This window comes from Bos indicus x Bos taurus, chromosome 18 (assembly GCF_003369695.1).
Source record: "Bos indicus x Bos taurus breed Angus x Brahman F1 hybrid chromosome 18, Bos_hybrid_MaternalHap_v2.0, whole genome shotgun sequence".
NCBI classification, from domain to species: domain Eukaryota; kingdom Metazoa; phylum Chordata; class Mammalia; order Artiodactyla; family Bovidae; genus Bos; species Bos indicus x Bos taurus.
In genome coordinates, this window is record NC_040093.1 from 18,295,830 (window position 1) to 18,321,485 (window position 25,656).

Consider the following 25,656-nt stretch of genomic DNA (forward strand, 5'->3'; position numbering starts at 1 on the left):
TATTTTGGGGGGCTCCAAAATCACTGCAGATGGTGACTGCAGCCATGAAATTAAAAGACACTTACTCCTTGGAAGGAAAGTTATGATGAACCTAGATAGCATATTAAAAAGCAGAGATATTACTTTGCCAACAAAAGTCCATCTAGTCAAGGCTATGGTTTTTCCTGTGGTCATGTATGGATGTGAGAGTTGGACTGTGAAGAAAGCTGAACACCAAAGAATTGATGCTTTTGAACTGTGGTGTTGGAGAAGACTCTTGAGAGGCCCTTGGATTGCAAGGAGAGCCAACCAGTCCATTCTAAAGGAGACCAGTCCTGGGTGTTCACTGGAAGGACTGATGCTGAGGCTGAAATGCCAATACTTTGGCCACCTCATGAGAAGAGTTGACTCACTGGAAAAGACCCTGATGCTGGGAGGGATTGGGGGCAGGAGGAGAAGCGGACAACAGAGGATGAGATGGCTGGATGGCATCACGGACTCGATGGACATGAGTTTGGGTGAACTCCGGGAGTTGGTGATGGACAGGAAGGCCTGGCATGCTGCGATTCATGGGGTTGCAAATAGTCGGACACGACTGAGCGACTGAACTGAACTGAACTGAACTGGGGCAAGGGGGGGAGGAGTGTCCCCTGTCTGAGAAGACATGGGAGCACCTCCTCCAGTATCCTTCACAACAGCAAACACTTACCTTGTTACAATTACACTTAAAGTGGTTTAAATTAATTTTCATGGTTACATTAGTATTTTATAAATATTATTCATGTCTGAGCTATTATTTTTGCTGAAAATAATACTTGCCAGCTGTTTTTCACTTGCATCCTTTTTTATGAGATTATCATTTATTTTTTTATTTTTAATTGGAGGTTAATTCCTCCACAATGTTGTTGGTTTGTGCTGTACAACATGAATCAGCCGTAAGTATGCATGTGTCCCCTCCCTCTTGAACTGTGCTTATCACTTAGATGTATGTCCAAACTTTCTGATGGAGGAGTAATTCTTTCAATATTTTCAAAATCATCAGGTAATCTTTAAATATTTTAATTGTGAAATCGAAAATACCTGAAGAAAAGTACATAGAATGTGTAAGTTCAGGGTAACGTCATACAAGTGGAGAATCTTGGTATGTTGGTAACCTTGTTGGTATCTCAAGGAGAAATGCCCACCCCCTCTGATCATTTCTGATCCCAAGACACCAACTGACCACTGTCTTGTTAATATAATAATACCTTTCAAAGATAACACTTATCTTTGAAATTTACATAAATACAATGAAACTGTATGAATTTGCTTAGTTGTTAAAACTCCTAACTAGATTAACTCAAAACTCCACACTAAAGGCTTTACAGAAGGAAATATATGCCAATTCAGGTATAAAAATTATTTTCCTCAGTTTCTATGGCGTTGCCAGACTCCAAGATTAACCCTCCCTCCAAGGTTCAAGGATTCACTGGGAGAACTCCAGCAAAACAATACAAAGCAAAATCAGCAAAAAGAAAAGGTGCACTGGGCCAACTTCAGGAAAAACCAGCCCCATGTTTCCAAGGGGATCCTTTCCCAGTGGAGTCACAAAGGCCATTAATTCCCCAGGAAGGAGTTGTAACAGTACATGTGAAATGGTAACAACCAGGGGAGCTCCTTAGAAACTCAGTATCTAGTATTTTCATTGGGGCCTGGCTGCGTAGGCAGGCTCTGCCTGGCACATAGCAGAATTTCAGACTCTCAGAAGGAAAGCAAGTATTTAGCATAAATTATATTGTTTGAACAAACATTGTAGACATACTGAGCCATTCTTATCAATTAGGATAATGGTAATCTTCTCAAAATCTTAAGTTCTAGTTGTAAATCAAGAGCCAAACTTCAATCAGGCCTTTAAAGGATAAGTTTTCTCAACTCTGCTATGTTAACCTTTTCCTGCATACTACTGTCCTAAACAAATGGCTTTCAACAACATCAAAAAAACTACAAAGTATGTAAAAAGCCAAGAAAAAGCAAAGCATTCCCAAAACACAAGGCAAAAATCAGGAATACTTCAGGTGTTCTTAGGTTGTTGCTGCTTAACTTCAGTCTCTGCCTCTTTCCTCATATGGCCTTTTTCTATGTCTTCTCATCTTCTGTTTATTGTAAGTGGATTTAAGTCACATCCAGATAATCCAGGATAATCTCACCTAGATATCCTTATCTTAATTACATTTGTAAAGACCCCCCCCCCATTTTTTTTCCCAAATGAGGTCACATTCACAGGTCTTGGGAGTTAGGATGTGGACGTATCTCTAGGATGCCACCACTTAATCCCAAAAAACCTGTTACTATATTTAGTTTTATCTTAATAGATTTCCATAGAATTCTCATCTTGCCTTACTGATCTCAGAGGTTTAGCAGAGCAAAGACCAATGACCTACCCACTAAAACTTATTCATTCTAGTTTTATCTTAGTAAATGACAATTCTGGCTTCTTGATCTAAACATATGTGGGTTGGCCTAGGTTCCTCTTTTTCTCTCATTTCCCGCATCAAATCTATTACCCAATCTATTTAGCTCTATCTTCAAAATGTATCTAGAATCCAACTAGTTCTCATAACTACCACTGCTATCACCCTAGACTGAGTCACCATTATCTCTTATCTGGATTATTCCACCAGCCCATTGGCTAGGTTCCCTGCTTCTTTTTTTTGTCCCCCTACACCCTACTCTCTACTCAGCACTCCAAATGATTTCTTTTAAATATAAGATCATGTCACTCTTCTGTTCAAAACCCACTATTGCTTTTACATCTCACCAAGACTAACCAAACTTCATAAAATATTCTCCATAATCAGTCTTCTCATTAGCTGTTTCACCTCATTTACTATCTCCACTTTGTCACACTGTCCTAGTTGCTGCTCACTAATATACCAGGCTTATGACTTGTTGTTCATCACTCAGTCGTGTCCGACTCTTTGCAACCCCATGAACAGCAGCAGTCTGTCAGGCTTCCCTGTCCTTCACTATCTCCCGAAGTTTGCTCAAATGTCCATTGAGAGGCTTATGTTTAACCCACAGCATTTATGTTTAGTTGTTTTCTCTGCTTAGTGCTCTTTATCCAAATATCTTCAAATGTCACTACTTCTGTTTTTGATTAAATATCTCCATTTGAAGAGGAAATGAGGCTGAGAGGATTCAGATTTTTCCACTATCTCAGCCACCCATACAGTGACCCACAATCATGTGATCTCTCTCTCTCTCACACACACACACACACACACACACACACACACACACACACACACACTTACTCCCAACCACACAAGCCCACAATATGACCCTCAATCCTCACAAAACCACTCATAATCTTGATGCTACCTCTCCCTCACCGCATGCAGTCTCTCTTTCATTCAACTAACCCCTAAATGTAGTCACACTCGCAATCTCATCATGGTCTTACACTGGGACCCTCCTTTGCCCACTCTCTCATGTGTCTGGACTTGTGAATTTCTCCCCTTTAAACTCCCGAGGCTGCTTTGGTCCCAGACACTCATGTTGCACATTGTGGAACCCACATTATGGGTTCTCTCTTCTGGCTCCCTAACACGTTCCTCAGCAGCTTGTCTCAAGGGCATCTGAGCGCTCCCAGATCAAAGCGTAACCCTGAGCAGCCTCCTGTGCATTTAGCTGAGGCCAGGCCCCGCCTCAGAGCCTAGGGAACGCAGTTTACCTTGGCCGAGTCCGTCCCGCCGTTGGCGAAGTCCTGGACTACATTTCCCGGGACGCCATGGGGTCACTATGCTGCAGGGTGACTGCCAAAACCTGCGAGAGCCGCAACAGAAACTTGAGGCTGGGCTGTGTCAAAGAAAAGTTGCACCAAACAAGTTAAACACATAAGGAAAACGTTATTAAAGACTATTGCAATAAGGAAGAGAGATTTACCTCAACTTGGTATATAACAGTCGCTCGGGGTTTATAGCCAGTGGGCAGGGTGATGGAGTCAGTGGAGTCAGCTTGACTAAAGTGTGCTCATGGAATCCTTGTCAGCTGAGACTCGCGGAAGCCTCAGGCGCGCTGTCAGGTCCAGGTTCCTCGCCACGGGGAGGTCAGGATGAATTGGAGATAGCTTTTAGCAGCCTCTCTCTCTCTCTCTCACACTCTCCCTCTGTCTGGACTACATCTCCCAGAGGCCTCTAGGCTTGGTGCTCCCTCCCGCGAGAAGCAGACCTTCTCCTGAGGAGTGGGCGGGTTTTTCTGGCGGGTAGGGGCAAACAGCCTCTGGGTGCTGTGGGAGCTGCTGGGCTCTTCTATTTGTTTCAAGTACGGTGGAGCGGCGCTGACCAGACAGACCTGAGGAATCGTAAGTGAGATGGGTTGGAGCTGGGCGTGTCTGGAACCTCCGGCCTCTACGGGAGCCAGCCAGCTGGAAAGGGGAGATTGTGAGGAGTGTGTGTCTTATTGTGATTGTGTCTCTGTGTCTGTGTGACCCTGTACCAAACTGTAAAGGCGGGGAGGCGGGCTTGATTTGCAGTTATAATGGTGCGTGTGTGATGGAGTTTAACTTTGTGACCGGGTGTGGCACTGTTTGTGACTGTGAAGTTCTTTGACTGCGGTTGCAAAGCTGTGTATCCACTTTGTGTGTGTGTGTGTGTGTGTTTCTGAACATTTGCTGAGCGGTGGGCGTTGGGTGGCTTAACTGAGATTTCTGTTTCCCCTTGGGGGTGTGTTTGTGATATTGTTGGTGGGTAGGGTGCGTCTGAATTTGTTGTCACTGTGTCCCCATGATGGGTGTCAATGGGAATGTGAGTACCTGGGGGTGCCTTTGACTGCGATCGTGACTGACTGTTCCCAGAGTGTGTATGATTGAGTGGCCCTCTGGGGTGCCTGAGTGCCCCGTGGTATGAGTGAGTTTCTATGATTATGTATCCATATAGCACTGTAGGTGTGGGGCGCCTTTGTCTTTGTGACTCCAGAGCTCTGTTCCCAGGAGTTGGAGCCCAGGGGCAGAGTCTGTCCAGAACTGCAAATGACCCTGCGCTTCTGTCATGCTGGTATTGAGCAGGACGCTAATATCTGTAGATGGTAGATTGACTTGGACTCACAGAAGAACCTGATTTTTCCTGACTCCTTTCTCCCTCCCCAGCTCTGCTCTACTTGCACAGTCTTCCAGAATGGAGTAAAGAATGCCTGTTGACCACCCACAAGGCACCTGCGAGGTAGCTTATCTTTTCCCCTTGTTTCCCGAAATTCTCTTTTCTTTGTCAAGATATGACTTGCTTTCCTTCTCTTGAAAATTTCTTGCCTGTCAGGTGACCTGATCCATGGAATTTTTTTCCTTTGAGAAATGTGATTTGCTCTAAACCCCAGTCCACACACATGACTTTCTCTTCCTAATTTGCCAAATGATTTAATTTTTCTTTAAGCTGTCTTAAAAAACCTTTTTTATTATAAAAGTGAAATTATCTTTAATTACAAACATACAGCTATCCTCAATGAAGAAAATTAAATTTCCAGTTAAAACCAAAGCTACCTTTTTGATAGTTTCTCCCTAGTATCTTTTATGTACACATATAAAATGTGGTTTTAAAAATGGAATTTATTCAGTATTTACCATTTGTAGTATACATTTTAACATAAAATTATATTTAAGTATTGAGAGGGTAACAGGTAGGAAGGCTAGGGTCCCCCAAGCGGAGGAAATAGACTGCAAATGTCAGACTTTTTTTTCCTTCTCTATACAAAATTCAAAGGATGTTTCTTTTAAAATTCTGTGTTGCCATGACACCTGTTTCCACCTGAACTTAACTTTTCTCAAACCTTGAGCTAACCAATGTGTTTTTATTATGGAAATGTTTTTCTTAAGCTATGTTAATGAACTATGTATTTACCTTAGACTCTGTCTTTTTTCAAGTTGGTTCCACCTAAGACTCAGAACCGATAGTGGCTTAACAAACCAGTATGTTTTACTCATGGACATGTTCTCTTAAGCTATGTTAATGAGACTATGTATTTGCTTGGAAACCTGCCTTTCTTCAAGATTCATGTCAATCATTTTATGGCCCAGGATGACTCACCCTTCAACAAACATTTAGGGAGCACCCACTCTATCTCGGAGAAGGCAATGGCACCCCACTCCAGTACTCTTGCCTGGAAAATCCCATGGATGGAAGAGCCTGGTGAGCTGCAGTCCATGGGGTCGCTAAGAGTCAGACATGACTGAGCAACTTCCCTTTCACTTTTCACTTTCATGCATTGGAGAAGGAAATGGCAACCCACTCCAGTGTTCTTGCCTGGAGAATCCCAGGGACAGGGGAGCTTGGTGGGCTGCCGTCTATGGGGTCGCGTAGAGTCGGACATGACTGAAGTGACTTAGCAGCAGTAGCAGCAGCAGGGTAGGGATTCAATTTCATTTTATCCCCCAAGTGGGTATCCAGTTGCTCCAGTATCATTTATTGAAAAGTTCATCTTTTTTACACTAAGCTGCAGTGCCATTATAGTTACAGAGGTGGTGCTACTGGTAAAGAACCTGCCTGCCAATGCAGGAGACATAAGGTTCTATCCTTGGGTTGGGAAGATCCTCTGGAAGAGGGTATGGGAACTCACTCCAGTACTTTTTGCCTGGAGAATCCCATGGACAAAGGAGCCTGGTGGGCTACAGTCCATAGGGTCACAAAGAGTAGGACATGACTGAAGCGACTTAGCACACATTATGGCGACTTTTTATTTTGTTCTATTGCTCTGTTTGTCTCCCCTCACAACAATACTATGCTATTAAGATAGCTGTTAAGTATTCATTGTGACTTTGGAATAATATTTGGAGCATATCCTCTTACCTTCTTGTTCCTTAAGAATATCTTGACTGTTTGTGTTCTTTTCATATCCATATAAATTTTTGATATAGCTTGGTTCTACTCAAACATCTTTTGAATTTGATTGGATTGCATTGTATCTATAATCATGTGAGTATAAATTTGAGAAATCTTCTAATAATAACACTAACCTCTCAATTGATATTATGTCTTCTACATGTTTTTCAGCAAGGTCTTGCTTATCTCCTAAAATAATATTTCTTGGCAAATAGGAAGAATTTAATCCATTGTAGATAGTATTTCCTTTCTGCATTGACTGCCAGGAATTTGAGCTCTTCACACGTGATCAATTATAGCACATCTTAGCCTGAGATTTGATATTGAGTACCTATGATATATGACCTTTGTGTATGATTTATTTTTTTCTTTTATTCTTAGCCTCCTCAAATACATTTTTGAAGTGAGGGATGTAAAAAGGAGATATAGACTTAGAATCAGCTATGTATTGTTTAATAATTTTATTTTAATAACATTCAGGTCCAATCAAGTCTGTTGTGCATGGTTCCTTTTACTGTTCTCCCTATGTTATATTTCTTTTTTAAATACCCTTTCCACTTTTCTTTCCCAATCTCCTCAAAACCTGCCCCCCTCCACAACTATTCTCCATCAGTTAATTTCTGCCTTTGCCTCTTTGCCATCTATTTTCAATATCACTTTAGTTTAAATATAGACTACATCAGAAAAAAGAAACAAACCATCCCTAGGGTTTTTTCTTTACTTACACTAGTCTCTGTAACATGGTGTAAAAATTATGGGCTCTAGTGTCAAATGTGGTCTCTAATCTCAGCTACACCACCTGTGAGCTGTTTAACCTGTGAATGAGAGGTTCTCATTCTCAACGTTGAGAATGAAAGGTGTGTAAAACACTTGGTTGTCGTTCAGTTGCTAAGTCGTATCTGACTTTTTGCGGCCCCATGGACTGCAGCATGCCAGGCTTCCCTGTCTTCACCATCTCCCAGAGCTTGCTCAAACTCATGTCCATTGAGTCAGTGATGCCGCTGGTACACTTGGTACACATCAGAAATTCAGTAAATATTAGCTTCCCTTTCCTTGATTTCCCATTCTTGGGATCTCTAAATCAATTATGGTATAAAGTGGTTGCCCAAAAGTCTTTGCGTAGGTCTTGAAGGATTTTTTTTTTATTGTTGAGGTTTAATCAACATATAACATTATATTTGTTTCCGGTGTACAACATAATGATTCAATATTTGTATATACAGTTGACCCTTAACGTGGGGGTTAGGAGCACTGACTCTGCATTAAAAAATCTTCATATAACTTATAGTTGGTCCTCCATATCCATGGTTCCTTTGTATCTGCATTCTCAGATTTAATCCACCACCGATCCTGTTCAGTTCAATTCTGTTGCTTAGTCGTGTCTGACTCTTTGCAACACCATGGACTGCAGCACGCCAGGCCTCCCTGTCCTTCACCAACTCCCAGAGTTTACTCAAACTCATGTCCATCGAGTTGGTGATGCCATCCAACCATCTCATCCTCTGTTGTCTCCTTCTCCTACCGCCTTCAATCTTTCCCAGCATCAAGGTCTTTTCCAATGAGTCAGTTCTTCGCATCAGGTGGCCAAAGTATTGGAGTTTCAGCTTCAGCATCAGTCCTTCCAATGAATATTCAGGACTGATTTCCTTTAGGATGGACTGGTTGGCTCTCCTTGCAGTCCAAGGGACTCTGATCCTGTAGCACTGTAGTATTTACTACTGAAAAAAACACCACATATAAGTGGAACTAGTCAGTTCAGACCCATGCTATTCAAGGGTCAACTGTATTATAAAGTGATCACCACAGTAAATCTAATATCCATCAGTATACAAAGTATAAAAATTGTGTTTTCTTATGACTTTTAAGATTTTCTCTCTTAGCAATTTTCAAATGTGCAATACAGTATTATTAACTATATACCATGCTATACATTGTATCACCAAGACTTATTTCATAACTGGAACTTTGTACCTTTTGACTTCCTTTACCCATTCCACTCCCGACCCCATCTCTGGCAACCAACAGTGTGTTCTCTATATCTATGAACTTGGTTTTTGTTTATTTGTTTAAATTCTACATATAAGTGAGCTCATACAGTATTTTTCTTTCTCAGTCCTCCTTACTTCACTTAGCATAATAGTGATACATTACGTTGTGTATTGCCTACTTGTTAAACTATTTAAATAGTTTGTATTATCAATTTGAATTTTTTTTTTAATGTATTTATCTGGCTACGTTGGGTCTCAGTTGCAGCATGCAGGTCTTCACGGCATCATGCAGGATCTTTCCTTGCAGCACACAGACTCTCCAGTTACAGCTCGTGGTGTCCAGTTGTGGTGTGTGGGCTCAGTCGTCCAGCAGTTGCAGCACATGGGCTCTTTAGTTGTGGCGTATGGGCTCCAGAGCACTTGGTAGTTGCGGCATGTGAGATCTTAGTTCCCCGACCAGGGATTGAATCCAAGTCCCGTGCACTACAAGGTGGAATCTTAACCACTGGACCACCAGGGAAGTCCCTGTCTATTTGAATTTTTAAAATTTATGTCTTTGTGCTTTACTTGTGCCATGTTTTGATCACTTCTTTTCTTTTAAATCTTTGAATACCTGCTCAAATATATCAGTATTCTGAAGATAGCTGTATTCGCTATTCCTTTCATTACAAAAAAATATTACAACAAATTTGAAAACTACAGAGAAGCACAAACAAGTAACAGAAGTTATCTGTAATCCTGTCAATTAAAGACAACTGCTGTCAACACTTAGAATTGTTTTCTAAATGTGATCAGACTCTGGCTACTGACTTGTAACCCATCTTTATCATGCCAAAATACAATGTGAACAACTGTCCATGTTGTTATACATTTATCTTTACCATGAGTTGTAATGGCTTCATCATGTTACCATTTTACCCAGCGCCCTTTTTTAAACATGGTTTGCTTACAAATTATTGCCATTATAAGCAATGAGCAGCTCTTAGGCTGAATGCTAGTGTTTTCCTTTCTAAATTTTATTTTTAGTTAAATTATAATTATATATATAACTAATAATTTTGCTATAAAAAATTTTGTGTTATGAAGGGGTTCATATCCATGTAACTACAATCCCAAATCCTAGGAACCTACCCAGGCTCATCACTGCAAATGGTGACTGCAGCCATAAAATTAAAAGATTCTTGCTCCTTGGAAGAAAAGCTATGACCAACCTATACAATGTATTAAAAAGCAGAGACATTAGCCAACAAAAGTCCGTCTAGTCAAAGCTATGGTTTTTTCAGTAGTCATGTATGGATGTGAGAGTTGGACTATAAAGGAAGCTGAGCGCCGAAGCATCGATGCTTTTGAACTGTGGGTGTTGGAGAAGATGCTTGAGAGTCCCTTGGACTGCAAGGAGATCCAACCAGTCAATCTTAAAGGAAATCAGTCCTGAATATTCATTTGAAGGACTGATTCTGAAGCTGAAACTCCCAATACTTAGGCCACTTGATGTGAAGAGCTGACTCACTGGAAAAGACCCTGATGCTGGGAAAGATTGAAGTCAGGAGCAGAAGGGGACAACAGAGGATGAGATGGTTGGATGGCATCACCAACTCCATGCACATGAGTTTGAGTAAACTCTGGGAGTTGGTGATGGACAGGAAAGCCTGGCGTGCTGCAGCCCATGGGGTCACAAAGAGTCAGACAATGACTGAGAGACTTAACTGAGGTATCTACCTGAAGTACCCAAAGGTAGCCACTGTTATCAATTAATTATTTATCCTATTAAAAATGCATATACATGGGTAATTCCTTTGTGGTCCAGTCATTAGGACTCTAAACTTCCTAACCACTGCAGGGCATCTAGGTTGATCCCTGGTTGAGGAACTAAGATCCCACATGCCTCGAGGCATGTCCCCCCAAAAACTGCATACACATGTAAATGTGTATGTGGTACTGTTTTTCATTGAAAAATATTTCTGTATAAAAAGAATTATAAGTACATCCTGCAAAATGTGGAAAGTAACTGCATTATAAGATTGGTCCAAGGATTGAGTTGGTTCATGTAAAACCCTTAAAAACAGGGCCTAACCACTTACTTGGTGTCATTTAGTAGTTAGGAAACCTATGACAAACCTAGACAGCATATTAAAAAGAGACATCACTTTGCCAACAAAGGTCCATAAAGTCAAAGCTATGGTTTTTCCAGTAGTCATGTACGGATATGAGAGTTAGACCATAAAGTAGGCTGAGTGCCAAAGAACTGATGTTTTCGAACAGTGGTGCTAAAGAAGACTCATGAGAGTTCCTTGGATTGGACTGCAAGTAGATCAAACCAGTCAATCCTTAAGGACATCAACCCTGAATATTCATTGAAAGGACAGATGCTGAAGCTGAAATTCCAGTACTCTGGCCACCTGATGTGAAGAGCTGACTCATTGGTAAAGACCCTGATGTTGGAAAAGAGTGAAGGCAACAGGATAAGGGGGCAGCAGAGGATGAGATGGCTAGATAGCATCATCAACTCAATGGACATGAATCTGAGCAAACTCCAGGAGGTAGTGGAAGACAGAGGAGCCTGGATTGCTACAGTCCATGGGGTCACTAAGAGTCAGACAAAACTTAACAACTAAACAACAACAGTTACTGTTACTGTTCTGAAGCTTACTTTTTTATTCTTTGTGGAGAATTGTTCGTTTAAGTATAGCGCTCACTTAAATTACTTCATGTAAGGCCAAATTTTATAGTACTGTGGTATGTTTAATGATTTTATGGTTTTTATTTTATTTTATTTTGATTTTATGGTTTTTAGAGATTTAGATTTTATATAGTTAAATCACTGTGGCAAACATTGCTCCAGTGAACTTCTATGTACATGTCTTCTCTAAGGTATATACTAATAGTGAAATTATGGAGATAAAAAATACACATACTTTGTGTGTGCTCTGTGTGCTCAGTTGCTCAGTTGTGTCTGACTCTTTGCGACCCCATGGACTGCAGCCCTCCAGGTTCCTCTGTCCATGGGGATTCTCCAGGCAAGAATACTGGAGTGGGTTGCCATGCCCTTCTCCAGGGGATCTTCCCAACCCAGGGATCGAACCTAGGTCTCCCACATTGCAGGCAGATTCTTTACTGACTGAACCACCAGGGAAGCCCATACTTTAGCCCAGGGAACACATACTTTAGACTTCAGTAAACATTTCTAAGTTAAACTTCACAGTGGCTTATTCACTTCACAGTATACCCAACTCTCTTTGTCAGCCCTGTTTTTCTACTGCCCTTTAGGTTACTTTTGGCTCCATAAGGCAGAAAGATACAATTGCAACAAATAGAATAGAGGGTTAATTATTTCATTTAATTTAAGCTGGTTATTCTTAACTTTTGTTACTCCTGTCTGGGTCCCACCTCTAGCAATTCTGGTTTAACTGGTTTGGGATAGAGCTTGGAAATCATCAATTTTAAAAGATCAGCAGGTGGAGAAGGAAATAGCAACTCACTCCAGTGTTCTTGTCTGGGAAATCCCACGGACAGAGGAGCCTGACGGGCTATGGTCCATGGAGTTGCAAGAGTCAGACACGACTTAGAGACTAAACCACCACCACAGCAGAAACCAGCAAACCCACACACTGTAAAGCAATTATCCTCCAATTATCCAATAAAAAAAATAAAGATCACCAGGGACTTCCATGGTGGTCCAGTGGTTAAGAATCTGCTTTCTAGTGCAGGAGACAGGTTCGATCTCTGGTCTGGGAAGATCCTGTATGCCATGGAGCAACTAAGCCTATGCCCACAACTACTGAGCCTGCACTCTAGGACCCACAAGCTGCAGCTGCTGAGCTGTTGTGCTGCAGCTACTGAAGCCCACTTGACTAGAGCCTCTGCTGCACAACGAGGGAAGCCCCTGCAGTGAGAAGCCTATGCATTGCACTAGAGAGTAGCCCTTGCTCAGCCAACTACGGAAAGCTGGCACACAGCAACAAAGACCCAGTGCAGCCAAAAAATAAATTAAAAATTTTTTAAAATAAAAGATCATCAGATAATCTAGTGTGCTGTCACAGTTGACAATGACTCAAGCTCATACAAGATGACTAGACAAACATTAAGATTTAATTGGTCTGGAGTGGGGTTCAAGTTTTAGAACATTTTTTTTAAAGCTATCCAATTGATTCTAATAGCAATCAGAATTCATAACCACTGGCTTAGACAAGGTATGATTCATTTTCTGGAGCTGATGGAAAAAAATTCTTGTAGCAAAGTAGGACAGGGATGATGTTGAAGGAGGCAATCAGTAATATCTGTCATACCTATACTCTTGCCAGCAGTAAACATTATGAAACTATCATTGTTTGGTCCTTTTAATGGTGTTTTGGAACAATACCTAAAGGAAATGGCATACATATATGTTTAATCAGCAGTCTTCATATTCTTTTCAAAAGCAAGGTTTGAGTTTTCTGAATCTTATGTATTTTAACATTTTTATATTCTGTTTTTATCTTCATTAATTTTTTCCTGCCTTTTTTTTTTAGTTTCTTGCAGTGCTGAATTCAAATCAGTTTTTAAAAAAGGAGTTGAATGTTATTAAATTTTCTTTTGAGGGGGGTAGTTTTCCTGTGTCCAGGTTTTTTATATGTATTACTCTCCTTTTCATTTTATTTTTAGGTATTTTATATTTCTATTTAGGCTCACATTTAACATGAGAATTACTTAGGACTGTGCCTTACTTTGTTTTGGGTAACTTTTAAATTTTGATTAATTTAAATTTTTATTCAAATTGCAGAAAAGTTACAAGAATAATACAAAGTATTCTTGGGTACTCTTTGCTCAGGATCACCAGTAGTTTACATTTTATTCCATTTGTATTATCATTCCTGTTGCATTTGCAGTTGTTCTCTGTCTCTATATATGCATGCATGCACACTCACAAATACACAATACACACATTTTATCTGAACTATTTAAGAATAAGTTGTAGAATTTGCCCCTTTACCCTTAAACACTTCACTGTGTTGTTTCCTAGGGACAAGAGTATTCTTTTACATAACCACAATATAGTCACTAAAATCAGAGATTTTAACAACAGTGCATTATAGTCAATATACAAATTTTTTTGCTAGTCCCAATAATATTCTTTGTAGCAGCTCATCCTACCCTCATCCCTCACCTTTTCTCCCTGATTCACTGACCAGGATCACACATTGAATTTACTTATCATGTCTCTCTCTAATCTTTAACCTGGAAGATTAAAGATGTCTGCATTTCATGATGTAGACATTTTTGAAGAGGATAGGCCATTTATTTTTTAAAATGTCACTTAGTTAGGATTTGTCTTATGGCTCCTCATAATTAACTTTCAGGTTATGAATTTTGTGGCAGGAATACCCCAAAAGTGATTGTATCCATCTCAGGACATCATAGAAGGGAGTATGTGATATTGACTTGTCCCATATTAACTTTGATGGCTGGTTACGGTGGTATCTACTATGTGTCTTCACTGTAAAGGCAGTAGTTGTCTCTTTGTAATTAACAGCTAATTAATTTATAATTAATAGCAGAGAGATATGTTGAAACTATGTAAATACCTCATCACCAAACTTTTACCCACAACTTTTAGCATCCATTTGATGTGTGGGATCCTTTATCCATTATTGTCTGGATCCTTTATTACTATGATGTTTTCAAGATGGTAGAATTTTAAAATCTCCATGATTTTGTCTGTATTAATTAGTTGGTATTCGACTGTGAAGGAGAGCATTCCCTTATCACTCACTTATTTGTTCATTTGTTATATCAGTATGTATTTGTAGATTTTCATTTATTCAGTGTGTTATATGATGCATTACCATTTATTTTGATACTCAAGTTATCCCAGATTTGGTCAATGGGAGTCTATTCAGGCTGGCTTCTGTGTACTTTTGATTTTCCCCATGATTCTTTGAGCATTTCCTCTCTTTCTGGCCCAAGATGTTACAGGATTATTTCTAATTACTCTCCTGGCTCCAGCCTGAAGTAAATAATTTCTCTAAACAGCCTGGTTTCTTGCTGTAAAGAATATTTAGAAACCAAGATCTGGGTGATAGGACTACAGTATTCAGTCTGGTCTTAATCCTGTTCCAGATTTGTATCTCCCTTCGCCAGTAGTTAAAAACCTGACTCTCATTATCCTCTTTATATTTACTAATTTTGTTCAATTCTATAATATAATAAAAATAGATTTCCTAACCTATACTATAGTAACTATCAAACCTACTAAGTGGAGCTCAGTATTTGTTTATAGTTCTCTTTGTCTTCAGAATAAGGGTACATAGTTAAAATACTGTGTTCAAATTTATTTGAATTCATTTCTTAATCCCCTCCTTCAGTGTGGCTGTGTTATGCATTTGAAATACTTTTAGGTTCATTTGTTGCTGTTTGTAATCTGTTTGATTTTTAAAATTAATTTTAACCCATTCTTGTTGATTTGATTATATGAACATGATTCCAGTTAGAGCAGTATCACTCTGCTTCTATGACCCTTGCTTTAGTGAATATTATGTGCTCAATTGTGTCCCCTCTTCCCTAATTCATATGTTGAAGCTCTAACTCCCCAGTGAGGACTGCATGCGTGTATGCTAAGTCACTTCAGTCGTATCTGACCTTTTGCAACCCTATGGACTGTAGCCCACCAGGCTCCTCTGTACATGGGATTTTCCAGGCAAGAATGCTAGAGTACGTTGCCATGCCCCCCTCCAGGGGATCTTCCCAACCTAGGAATCGAACCCATGTCTCTTACATCTCCTGCATTGGCAGCCTGGTTGTTTACCACTGTGCCACCTGAGAAGCCCCAAGACATATTTAGACCTAGTCTAAACAAGCTTGTTGTTTGAGTAATGCAGAAAAAGACTGGAGCTGAAATATTTTTACCTCTGGGAACTTGAGTTATTTGTTTGTTCAAGGTCTTAATTGATGTCTCTGAATCGTTTTCCAGTCACTTTTAGGTCTTCCAAAATGATAGCTACCAAACAAGGTAGCATTATTTTATACAACTGTGTAAATATATTATATGTGATTTCAGAGTCATTTCAATAACCATTGCTGTTCAGAGAACTCATCTATCTGCATCCTTCTTGTAATTTCCCACAAGTATCCCATTATCTCCTATCTTATCATTCCTTTTCTGTGACTTTAGAACTAAACTCTCAATTACTCTGCTGTGGCCTTTGCAAGTCCCCTTTTTTGTTCTCCCAAGATTAACCTCATAGACTTCCTAAGTAAACATGGATTTTATCAAATGGCATAAACAAACTATATTCTAACCACAAAAGAATCTTCCCTCTTTATTGCTAATTCCAGACTTATTCAGTTCATTAATCTTTCATCAAGATGCTGCTATATCTAGAGTAACTTTCTCTTCTATCTCCTTCAGGGATGCAATTTATGACCATCTATCCTAGAATTTTCATTCCTAGTATAGTTACTTAACGCTCTAAACAACCCTAAGAAATGAGTTAAATGACAATTATGCTCTTTTTAAAATGTATATGGCACTAGTTTTATCCTCTAATAAAATTGGGATGGGACCTGGACATATTTATAATTATTGAGCTTCCTACTTCTTTAGGGTGTTTTTATCTAAATCACTAGTTAGGAATGATTGACTTAATCTGTATTCCTAAATAAGTCTCTCACCTTGTAGTGTTTCTTCTCATTCTGTTTCCTTATCTGTTTGTCAAAATGTCCAATCATAAAGGAGAACTGTATAAGCCACTTACTTTTTATGAAAATGAGTTTAAGTCTTTTCATATCTATCAGAAAAGTTTAATTCTCCCAGAACACACACCAAAAAAGTGAATGTTTTTATATTTTCTTTCAGACTGTGAATCAAAGTTGAGACCAAGAATTATTTCTGAAAAAGGATATTTATGGAATAGAATCATCCTGGTGGGAGATAATGGAAAGACTTATAAAAAACAGCATTGCATACTCACGTTTCAGAGGTGACTGGGAATGTAAAAGCCAGTTTGAGAGAAAACAGGAATCTCAGGAAGGACATTTAAGTCAAATGATATTTACTCCTGAAGACATGCCCACTTTCAATACCCAGCATCAGAGAATTCATACTGATGAGAAACTCCTTGAATGTAAGGAATGTGGGAAGGATTTTAGTTTTGTATCAGTCCTTATTCGACATCAGCGAATTCATACTGGTGAGAAACCTTATGAATGTAAAGAATGTGGCAAGGCCTTTGGTAGTGGTGCAAATCTTGCTTACCATCAAAGAATTCATACTGGTGAAAAACCTTATGAATGTAATGAATGTGGGAAGGCCTTTGGTAGTGGCTCAAACCTTACTCACCATCAGCGAATTCACACTGGTGAGAAACCATATGAATGTAAGGAATGTGGAAAAGCCTTTAGTTTTGGATCAGGCCTTATTCGACATCAGATAATTCACAGTGGTGAAAAGCCTTATGAGTGTAAGGTATGTGGGAAGTCCTTTAGTTTTGAATCAGCCCTTACTCGGCATCACAGAATCCACACAGGTGAGAAACCTTATGAATGTAAGGATTGTGGAAAAGCCTTTGGCAGTGGTTCCAACCTTACTCAGCATCGAAGAGTTCACACTGGTGAGAAACCTTATGAATGTAAAGGATGTGGAATGGCGTTTAGTAGTGGTTCAGCCCTTACTCGGCATCAGAGAATTCATACGGGTGAGAAACCATATATATGTAATGAATGTGGGAAAGCATTTAGTTTTGGGTCAGCCCTTACTCGACATCAAAGAATTCACACTGGTGAGAAACCTTATGTGTGTAAGGAATGTGGGAAGGCTTTCAATAGTGGCTCAGATCTCACTCAACATCAGAGAATTCACACTGGTGAGAAACCTTATGAGTGTAAGGAATGTGAGAAAGCCTTTAGAAGTGGTTCAAAACTTATTCAGCATCAAAGAATGCACACTGGTGAGAAACCCTATGAGTGTAAGGAATGTGGGAAGGCCTTTAGTAGTGGTTCAGACCTCACTCAACATCAGAGAATTCATACTGGTGAGAAACCTTATGAATGTAAGGAATGTGGGAAGGCTTTCGCTAGTGGCTCAAAACTTATCCAACACCAGCTAATTCACACTGGTGAAAAACCCTATGAATGTAGAGAATGTAGAAAGTCCTTTAGTAGTGGCTCAGCTCTTAATCGACACCAGAGAATACACACTGGTCAGAAACCCTATGAATGTAAGGAATGTGAGAAGACTTTTGGTACTGGCTCAACCCTTACTCAGCACCAGAGAATGCATACTGCTGAGAAGCTGTATGAATGTAAGGCATGTGGGAAAGCTTTGGGGAGGGGTTCAGAAATTCAGCAACATAAGAAAAATCATGCTGGTGAGAAGCTCTGTGAATTGGAAACTCCATAACGTTGGAATTATATAGTTAAGCATACAAGAAGAAAATTCATACTAGTGAGAATCCCCACAAATGTAATTAAAGTACATATACCTTACTTTACCAGTTAGTCAGTCTGAGAAAATTCATACATAAAAAAAATTTTTTTAAACCAATCTGAATAAAATAGGAGATTTTTATCTAAATTCATTCCTTCACCATTTTCAGAAAATTCACACTTGTTAATATTAAAAATTGAAAAATCTTTTATTGTATGTTGCCTTTATTTTAAACATTGAAATTTATTCAGGGGCTAACCTTGCTACTTTCTTTTTAATGTTCTTATTTTTGTGTGTATTATACAGAATTACTGATCCATTTCAAAATTATTTTAAATTATTATTGAGGGTCTAAATTTACCCTTTTTCTCTCTCCCCCATTTCTCATACTAATATCATTTATCCAATAACCATATCTATTTTTATATTTTTGTTGTTTGATAGTATATTTTTATACATATAAAGCTTAAATATCACTTCAGTATTTGTTTTCAAATTTGCATATCTGTGTTTGTATCTGTTTTTCACCCTGTTTGTGTTAAGTTATGGTTACTTTTACATATCCTTTAATGTCTTATAGATGTGTACTTTTTGTTTTGGAAGGTTTTATTTTTCTTTATAAACTTTATACTGTTCTTTTTGCAGAACAATTTTCCTACATAAAAATGTAAATATGAGTTAAAAATAGATATAGTTATCTGTAATCTTACCAGTCATAGATAATCACTGTCAAATTTTTGAAACAAATCCTTTAAGATTATACCTGGCATTGCTTTTGGAAGAAATGTGATCATGCTATAACCAGCTTTTAATACTCTTTCTCTGTAAATATATTGTTACAATTCCACTGGCATTAAAGTATTTACCTGTTTTTACCAAACCCTTATTTTTGTCAAATACAGAAAAACTTTTTCATCATAAAGAGTTACTTTGTTGGCCCCTTTTGAATGTGTCTGCTTTATTTGTTGTTCATTTTAAAAGATAATGTGTGGGTCTCCTCTGCTTTACATGATTTATACATCATCCGTAAAATCTTACTTCCCTTTGGCTAACATCCCTGAACTTGGTTACTTCCCCAGCATTAACTAACTTGCTTATTCTTCCAGATCCTTTTATGTGCATATGTGATGTGTTTACGGTACTGTGGGCATAATTAGTGTGGTTCTGAAGCAAATTATGGGGATTCTACAATGTGCCTATCACATAATAAATACTTGGTTAATTTAGCCATCATCATTGTTATCTTCTCAGTCTTTGTTATTTATGGCAAAAGTTTTAACTGTGATCTCTACCTTACTCAACATCAAAGACATTATGAGGAAAAGACATTTATGTAAGTGAACATAGGAAAACTTTGATCAACATGTATCCCTTATTGAACAAGAATAATTTATCTTAATGGAGAATAAAGAATGTAAATTTAAGAAGGCAAAAATAAATCATAAAACTTTAAAAAATAGGATAGCTCTTTCATAAAAATCTGAACACTGAAAAATAACATTAGCCTCATAGTGGCATAAGATGCCCACAAGTAAACTTGGCATATATCCACAACAAATTGCCTCTGAGGTTGCTGTGGGATCCAGCACTATAGGCCAGTGGACTTGAGAGGAGTCTCACCCACCTGTGTATATCATGTAATAGGCAGATAGTTCTTGGTATATGGGCTGTTGAACCAGCAGGAGTCTATAAACTGGCCCCAGTCCTTCTTGGCTGCACTTAAGGTAAACCTGGAGAGTGCTGACTTCAGCAGACACCCACAGGTGAGAGATACTTTGTAGATGTTCAGATTTCCTGAGGAGAGATTACAGCACTCTGTTGAAGAAATAGGGAAGGGAAAAGGGAAAAAACAAACAAACAAACAAAAACCTTTGACTGCACTGGAAAGACTAAGATGAACTTTGCCAGCACTCAGGGCTTTATCTAAACAGAGCAAGGGAAGCAATTGCTGGTGTGTGCATGGGCAGCACATTGGAGACAGCTCAGACCTCTGTAGCTGACATGGGCCCCCTTGCAGGGCCCCCCTGCTCCAGGGCCCCCAGCCTGAAGCGAGGGGCATGGTTCATAAAACAGAACTAGCTTGGGTCTGACCCTCAGGACTTCTGCTCCAACAACCTGGGATCAAATTCTGCCCCGAGTAGGGCAGTGACAGCTCTTGAGCAGAGGACACCTCACTCCTGACCCCAGCTCTAGCCCCTCCATCTCCAACCCCACCTCCTACCAAAGTGATAACTGTCAGCACACCCTAAAGAAAAATATTACTTGTGTCCATGATAAATCCAACTCTCCAAAGGCATTGGGTACCTGCAGAGTCTCTAGGGGTACTCATGTAAGAACATCTCTTCAAGGCTGCAATAGGTAACTTTCATCTATATTTATAGAGGCAGAGAAAGTTAAGCAAAATGAAGTCAGAGGGACTGATTTCAATTGAAAAAGCAAGAGATGCATTCCTATACACTAACAACAAAAGATCAGAGAGATTAAGGGAACAGTCCCGTTTACCGTCACATCGAAAAGAATAAAACAATGTAGGAGGAAACCTACCTAAGGAGGTAAAAGACCTATACTCAGAAAACTAAGATATTGATGAAAGAAGTCAAAGATGACAAGAATAGATGGAGAGATATACCATGTTCTTGGATTGAAAGAATGACTATTATGAAAATGACTCTGCTATCCAAAGCAATCTACAGATTCAATGCAGTCCCCAACAAATTACCAAGGGCATTCTTCACAGAATTAAAAGAAATTTAACATTTTCCATGGAAACACAAAAGACTCCAAATAGTGAAAGCAGTCTTAAGAATAACAGAGCTGGAGGAAGCAGGCTCCTTGGCTTCAGACTATACTACAAAGCTACGGTGATCAAACAGTATAGTACTGGCACAAAAACAAAAATATAGATCAATGGAACTGGATAGCAAGCCCAGAGATAAACCTATACATCTGTGGCCACCTAATCTATGACAATGAAAGCAAGAATATATAATGGAGGAAAGTTGTTGTTTAGTCACTAAGTTGTGTTTAACTCTTTGAGATCCCATGGACTGTGGCACTCCAGGCTCCTCTGTTTTCCACTATCTCCTAGAGTTTGCTCAAATTCACGTCCATTGAGTCAGAGATGCTATCTAACCATCTCATCCTCTGACACCCCCTTCTCCTTTTGCCTTCAATCCTTCCCAGCATCAGACAGTCTCTTCTATAAGTGGTGCTGGGGAAACTGGACAGCTACATGTAAAAGAATGAAATGAAAACACTCCCTAACACCATGAGAGAGTAACAGGCAGGAAAGGTAGGGGTCTCCAACCGGAGGAAATAGGCTGCAAGTGTCAGACATTTTTTCTCTCTCTCTTAAGCAGCAGGAGGAAACAAACTACAAGTATCAGATCATTTCCCTTCTCTATACAAATTTAAAAGGAGTTTCTTTTAAAATTCTTTGTTGCCATGATGACACCTGGTTCCACCTGAACTTAACTTTTCTCAAACCTTGATCTAACCAATGTGTTTTTCTTATGGAAATGTTTTTCTTAAGCTTTGTTAATGAACTATGTATTTACCCTAGACTCTATCTTTCTTCAAGTCCCTTCACCTAAGACTCAGAACAGTACTTGACAAACCAGTATGTTTTACTCATGGAAATGTTCTCTTAAGCTATGTTAATGAGACTATGTATTTGCTTGGAAACCTGCCTTTCTTCAAGATTCATGCCAATCATTTTATGGCCCGGGATGACTCACCTTGTGCCAATGTTATCTCAAAATGTATGTTGTGGGTGAGGGACATGGTGCCGCTCTCTGAGTTTTGAGACATTTCTTTTCTCTAATTAGCAGCCTGCTACTGGCTATATAACTTCCTGCCAAAGACTAGCAGGGGGGCAATCTTCCTGCCCCCTTCTGATGTCTACAACAGAAGCTTTCTCCCTCTCTTTTATACTTTAATAAAACTTTGTCACTCAAAAGCTCTGAGCCATCAAGCCTCATGACTGGCCCCGGATTGAATTCCTCTCCTCCAGAGGCCAAGAATCTGAAATGAAGGCAACAGCTCAGCAACAACCTTTCATCTTGGGAGCTTGTCCAAGTAGGATGTCCAAAGATACCTGGAGTAACAGGCAAGTTTGGCCTTGGAGTAAAAAATGAAGCAGGGCAAAGGCTAACAGAGTTTTGCCAAGAGAACGCACTAGTCATACAAACCAGTGCAAGCACCCTTTTCCAACAATACAAGAGATAACCCTACACATTCATATCACCAAATGGTCAATACCGAAATCAGATTGATTACATTCTTTGCAACTGAAGATGGAAAGGCTCTATTATATCAGTTCAGTTCAGTCACTCAGTCATGTCTGACTCTTTGCAACCCCATGGACTGCAGCACGCCAGGCCTCCCTGTCCATCACCAACTCCCGGAGTTTACTCAAACTCATGTCCATTGAGTCAATGATGCCATCCAACCATCTCATCCTCTGTTATCCCCTTCTCCTCCTGCCTTCAATCTTTCCCAACATCAGGGTCTTTGCAAATAAGTCAGCTCTTCACATCAGGTGGCCAAAGTATTGGAGTTTCAGCTTCAACATCAGTCCTTCCAGTGAACACTCAGGACTGATCTCCTTTAGGATGGACGGGTTGGATCTCCTTGCAGTCCAAGACTCTCAAGAGTCTTCTCCAACAGCACAGTTCAAAAGCATCCATTCTTTGGCACTCAGCTTTCTTTATAGTCCAACGCTCACATCCATACATGACTACTGGAAAAACCACAGCCTTGACTAGATGGACCTTTGCTGGCAAAGTAATGTCTCTGCTTTTGTATATACTCTCTAGGTTGGTCATAACTTTCTTTCCAAGAAGTAAGCATCTTTTAATTTCATGACTGGAGTCACCATCTGCAGTGATTTTGGAGTCCCCCAAAATAAAGTCTGCCACTGTTTCCCCATCTATTTCTCATGAAGTGATGGGACCAGATGCCATGATCTTCGTTTTCTGAATGTTGAGCTTTAAGCCAACTTTTTCACTCTCCTCTTTCACTTTCATCAAGAGGCTTTTTAGTTCTTCACTTTCTGCCATAAGGGTGGTGTCATCTGCATATCTGAAGTTGTTGCTATTTTTTCTGGAAATCTTGATTCCAGCTTGTGCTATATCCAGCCCAGCATTTTGCATGATGTACTCTGCATGTAAGTTAAATAAGCAGGGTGACAATATACAGCCTTGACATACTCCTTTCCTGATTTGGAACCAGTCTGTTGTTCCATGTCCAGTTCTAACTGTTGCTTCCTGACCTGCACATAGGTTTCTCAAGAGGCAGGTCAGGTGGTCTGGTATTTCTGTCTCTTTCAGAATTGTCCACAGTTTGTTCTGATCCACACAGTCAAAGGGTTTGGCATTGTCAATAAAGAAGAAGTAGATGTTTTTCTGGAACTCTCTTGCTTCTTCAATGGTCCAGTGGATATTGGCAATTTGATCTCTGGTTCCTCTGCCCTTTCTAAAACCAGCTTGAACATCTGGAATTTCACGGTTCACATACTGTTGAAGCCTGGCTTGGAAAATTTTGAGCATTACTTTGCTAGCATGTGAGATGAGTGTGATTGTGCAGTAGTTTGAACATTCTGCTGCCAAATGTTTGAACATTTGGCACTGCCTTTCCTTGGGATTGGAATGAAAACTGACCTTTTCCAGTCCTGGGGCCACTGTTGAGTTTTCCAGATTTGCTGGCATATTGAGTGCAGCACTTTCACAGCATCATCTTTTAGGATTTGAAATAGCTCAACTGGAATTCCATCACCTCCACTAGTTTTGTTCATAGTGATGCTTCCTAATGCCCACTTGACTTTGCATTCCAGGATGTTTGGCTCTAGGTGAGTGATCACCTAGAGCATTGTAGTTATCTGGGTCATGAAGATCTTTTTTGTATCATCATTCCATGTATTCTTGCCACCTCTTCTTAATATCTTCTGCTTCTGTTAGGTCCATAGAATTTCTGTCCTTTATTGTGCTCATCTTTGCATGAAATGTTCCCTTGGTATCTCTAATTTTCTTGAAGAGATCTCTAGTCTTTCCCATTCTGTTGTCTTCCTCTATTTCTTTGCATTGATCTCTGAGGAAGAGTTTCTTATCTCTCCTTGCTAGTCTTTGGAATTCTGCATTCAAGTGGGTATATCTTTCCTTTTCTCCTTTGCCTTTAGCTTCTCTTCTTTTCTCAACCATTTTTAAGGCCTTGTCAGACAAACATTTTGCCTTTTTGCATTTCTTTTCTTGGGGATGGTCTTGATCAATGCCTCCTGTACACTGTCATGAACCTCCAACCATAGTTATTCAGGCACTCTGTCTATCAGATCTAATCCCTTGAATCTATTTGTCACTTCCACTGTATAATCATAAGGGATTTGATTTAAGCAAAAACAAGACCTGGAGCTGTCTGTGGCTCAGATCATCAGTTTCTTATAGCAAAATTCAGTCTTAAACTAAAGTAAGTAGGGAAAATCACTAGGCCATTCAGCTATGACCTAAATCAAATCCCTTATGATTATACAGTGAGGTGACAAATAGATTCAAGGGATTAGATCTGGTAGTTAGAGTGCCTGAAAACTATGGACAGAGGTTCATAACAGTCTACAGGAGGCAGTGAACAAAACCATCCAAAAAGGAAAAGAAATGCAAGAAAATTCACCCAGCTCTACTCTAATGATTTGGGCACTTTTTTTGCATATTATGTTCAAAAAGTATTTAAACACTTAAAAAAAAATCATAAAAACTTTCTCAGGCAGGGGAAGGAGAAGGTGGGACGAATTGAGAGAGTAGCATTGAAACATACACATTACCCATATGTAAAATTAGATAACCAGTGAAATTTGCTTAGGATGGCAGGGAGCTCAACCTGGTGTTCTGTGACAACCCAAACAGGGAAGATGGGGAGGGGGTGGGGTAAGGAGAGTTAAGAAGAAGGGGACATATATATACTTAGGGTTTATTTGTGTTGATGTATGGAAGAAACCCACACAATATTATAAAGCAATTATCCTCCAATTAAAAAAACAAAAACAACAACAAAAAAAACTGTCTCAGGAACAGCTACACAACCACCAACCCCCCTCCACCCAAGGTCACAAAATGAAGCAAATGCACTCACACCAGCAGTGAAGGGTCTCTCTTCTCATGCCCTCCTACAACAGGCCAGGCTGCGGTTAGTGCCTGGGGATTCCTCTCCTTCAGTTTCCTCAGAATCTGCTCTCTCTTCCCCTCCACCTGCCAGGACCTTCGGACTCTAGTTCTCCTTGGCGGCACCCATCGCAGCCCAGCCCAAGCTGGGACTGAGAACAGGACGATGCCACTGTGCCCTCTGGGGCTCTTAGTTCTAGGGCTCAGTCTCTCAGTCAAGTCCGACTCTTTGCGACCCCATGGACTGTGGCACGCCAGGCTTCCCTGTCCATCACCAATTCCCGGAGCTGGGG

The 25,656-nt window shown here is 39.8% G+C and overlaps 1 protein-coding gene and 1 pseudogene across 1 annotated transcript; both read left to right on the plus strand.

Moving 5' to 3' along the window:
- Positions 1-4,220: 4,220 nt before the first annotated feature.
- On the plus strand, positions 4,221-19,163 carry LOC113875667 (zinc finger protein 345). Its single transcript, XM_027514316.1, has 3 exons — positions 4,221-4,321; positions 5,105-5,177; positions 16,647-19,163. Exon 3 carries the CDS (start codon positions 16,725-16,727, stop codon positions 18,186-18,188), a length of 1,464 nt encoding a protein of 487 aa, XP_027370117.1. The 5' UTR covers positions 4,221-4,321; positions 5,105-5,177; positions 16,647-16,724; the 3' UTR covers positions 18,189-19,163.
- LOC113875647 overlaps positions 5,105-25,656 on the plus strand; it is a 37,220-nt pseudogene continuing 16,668 nt past the window's right edge.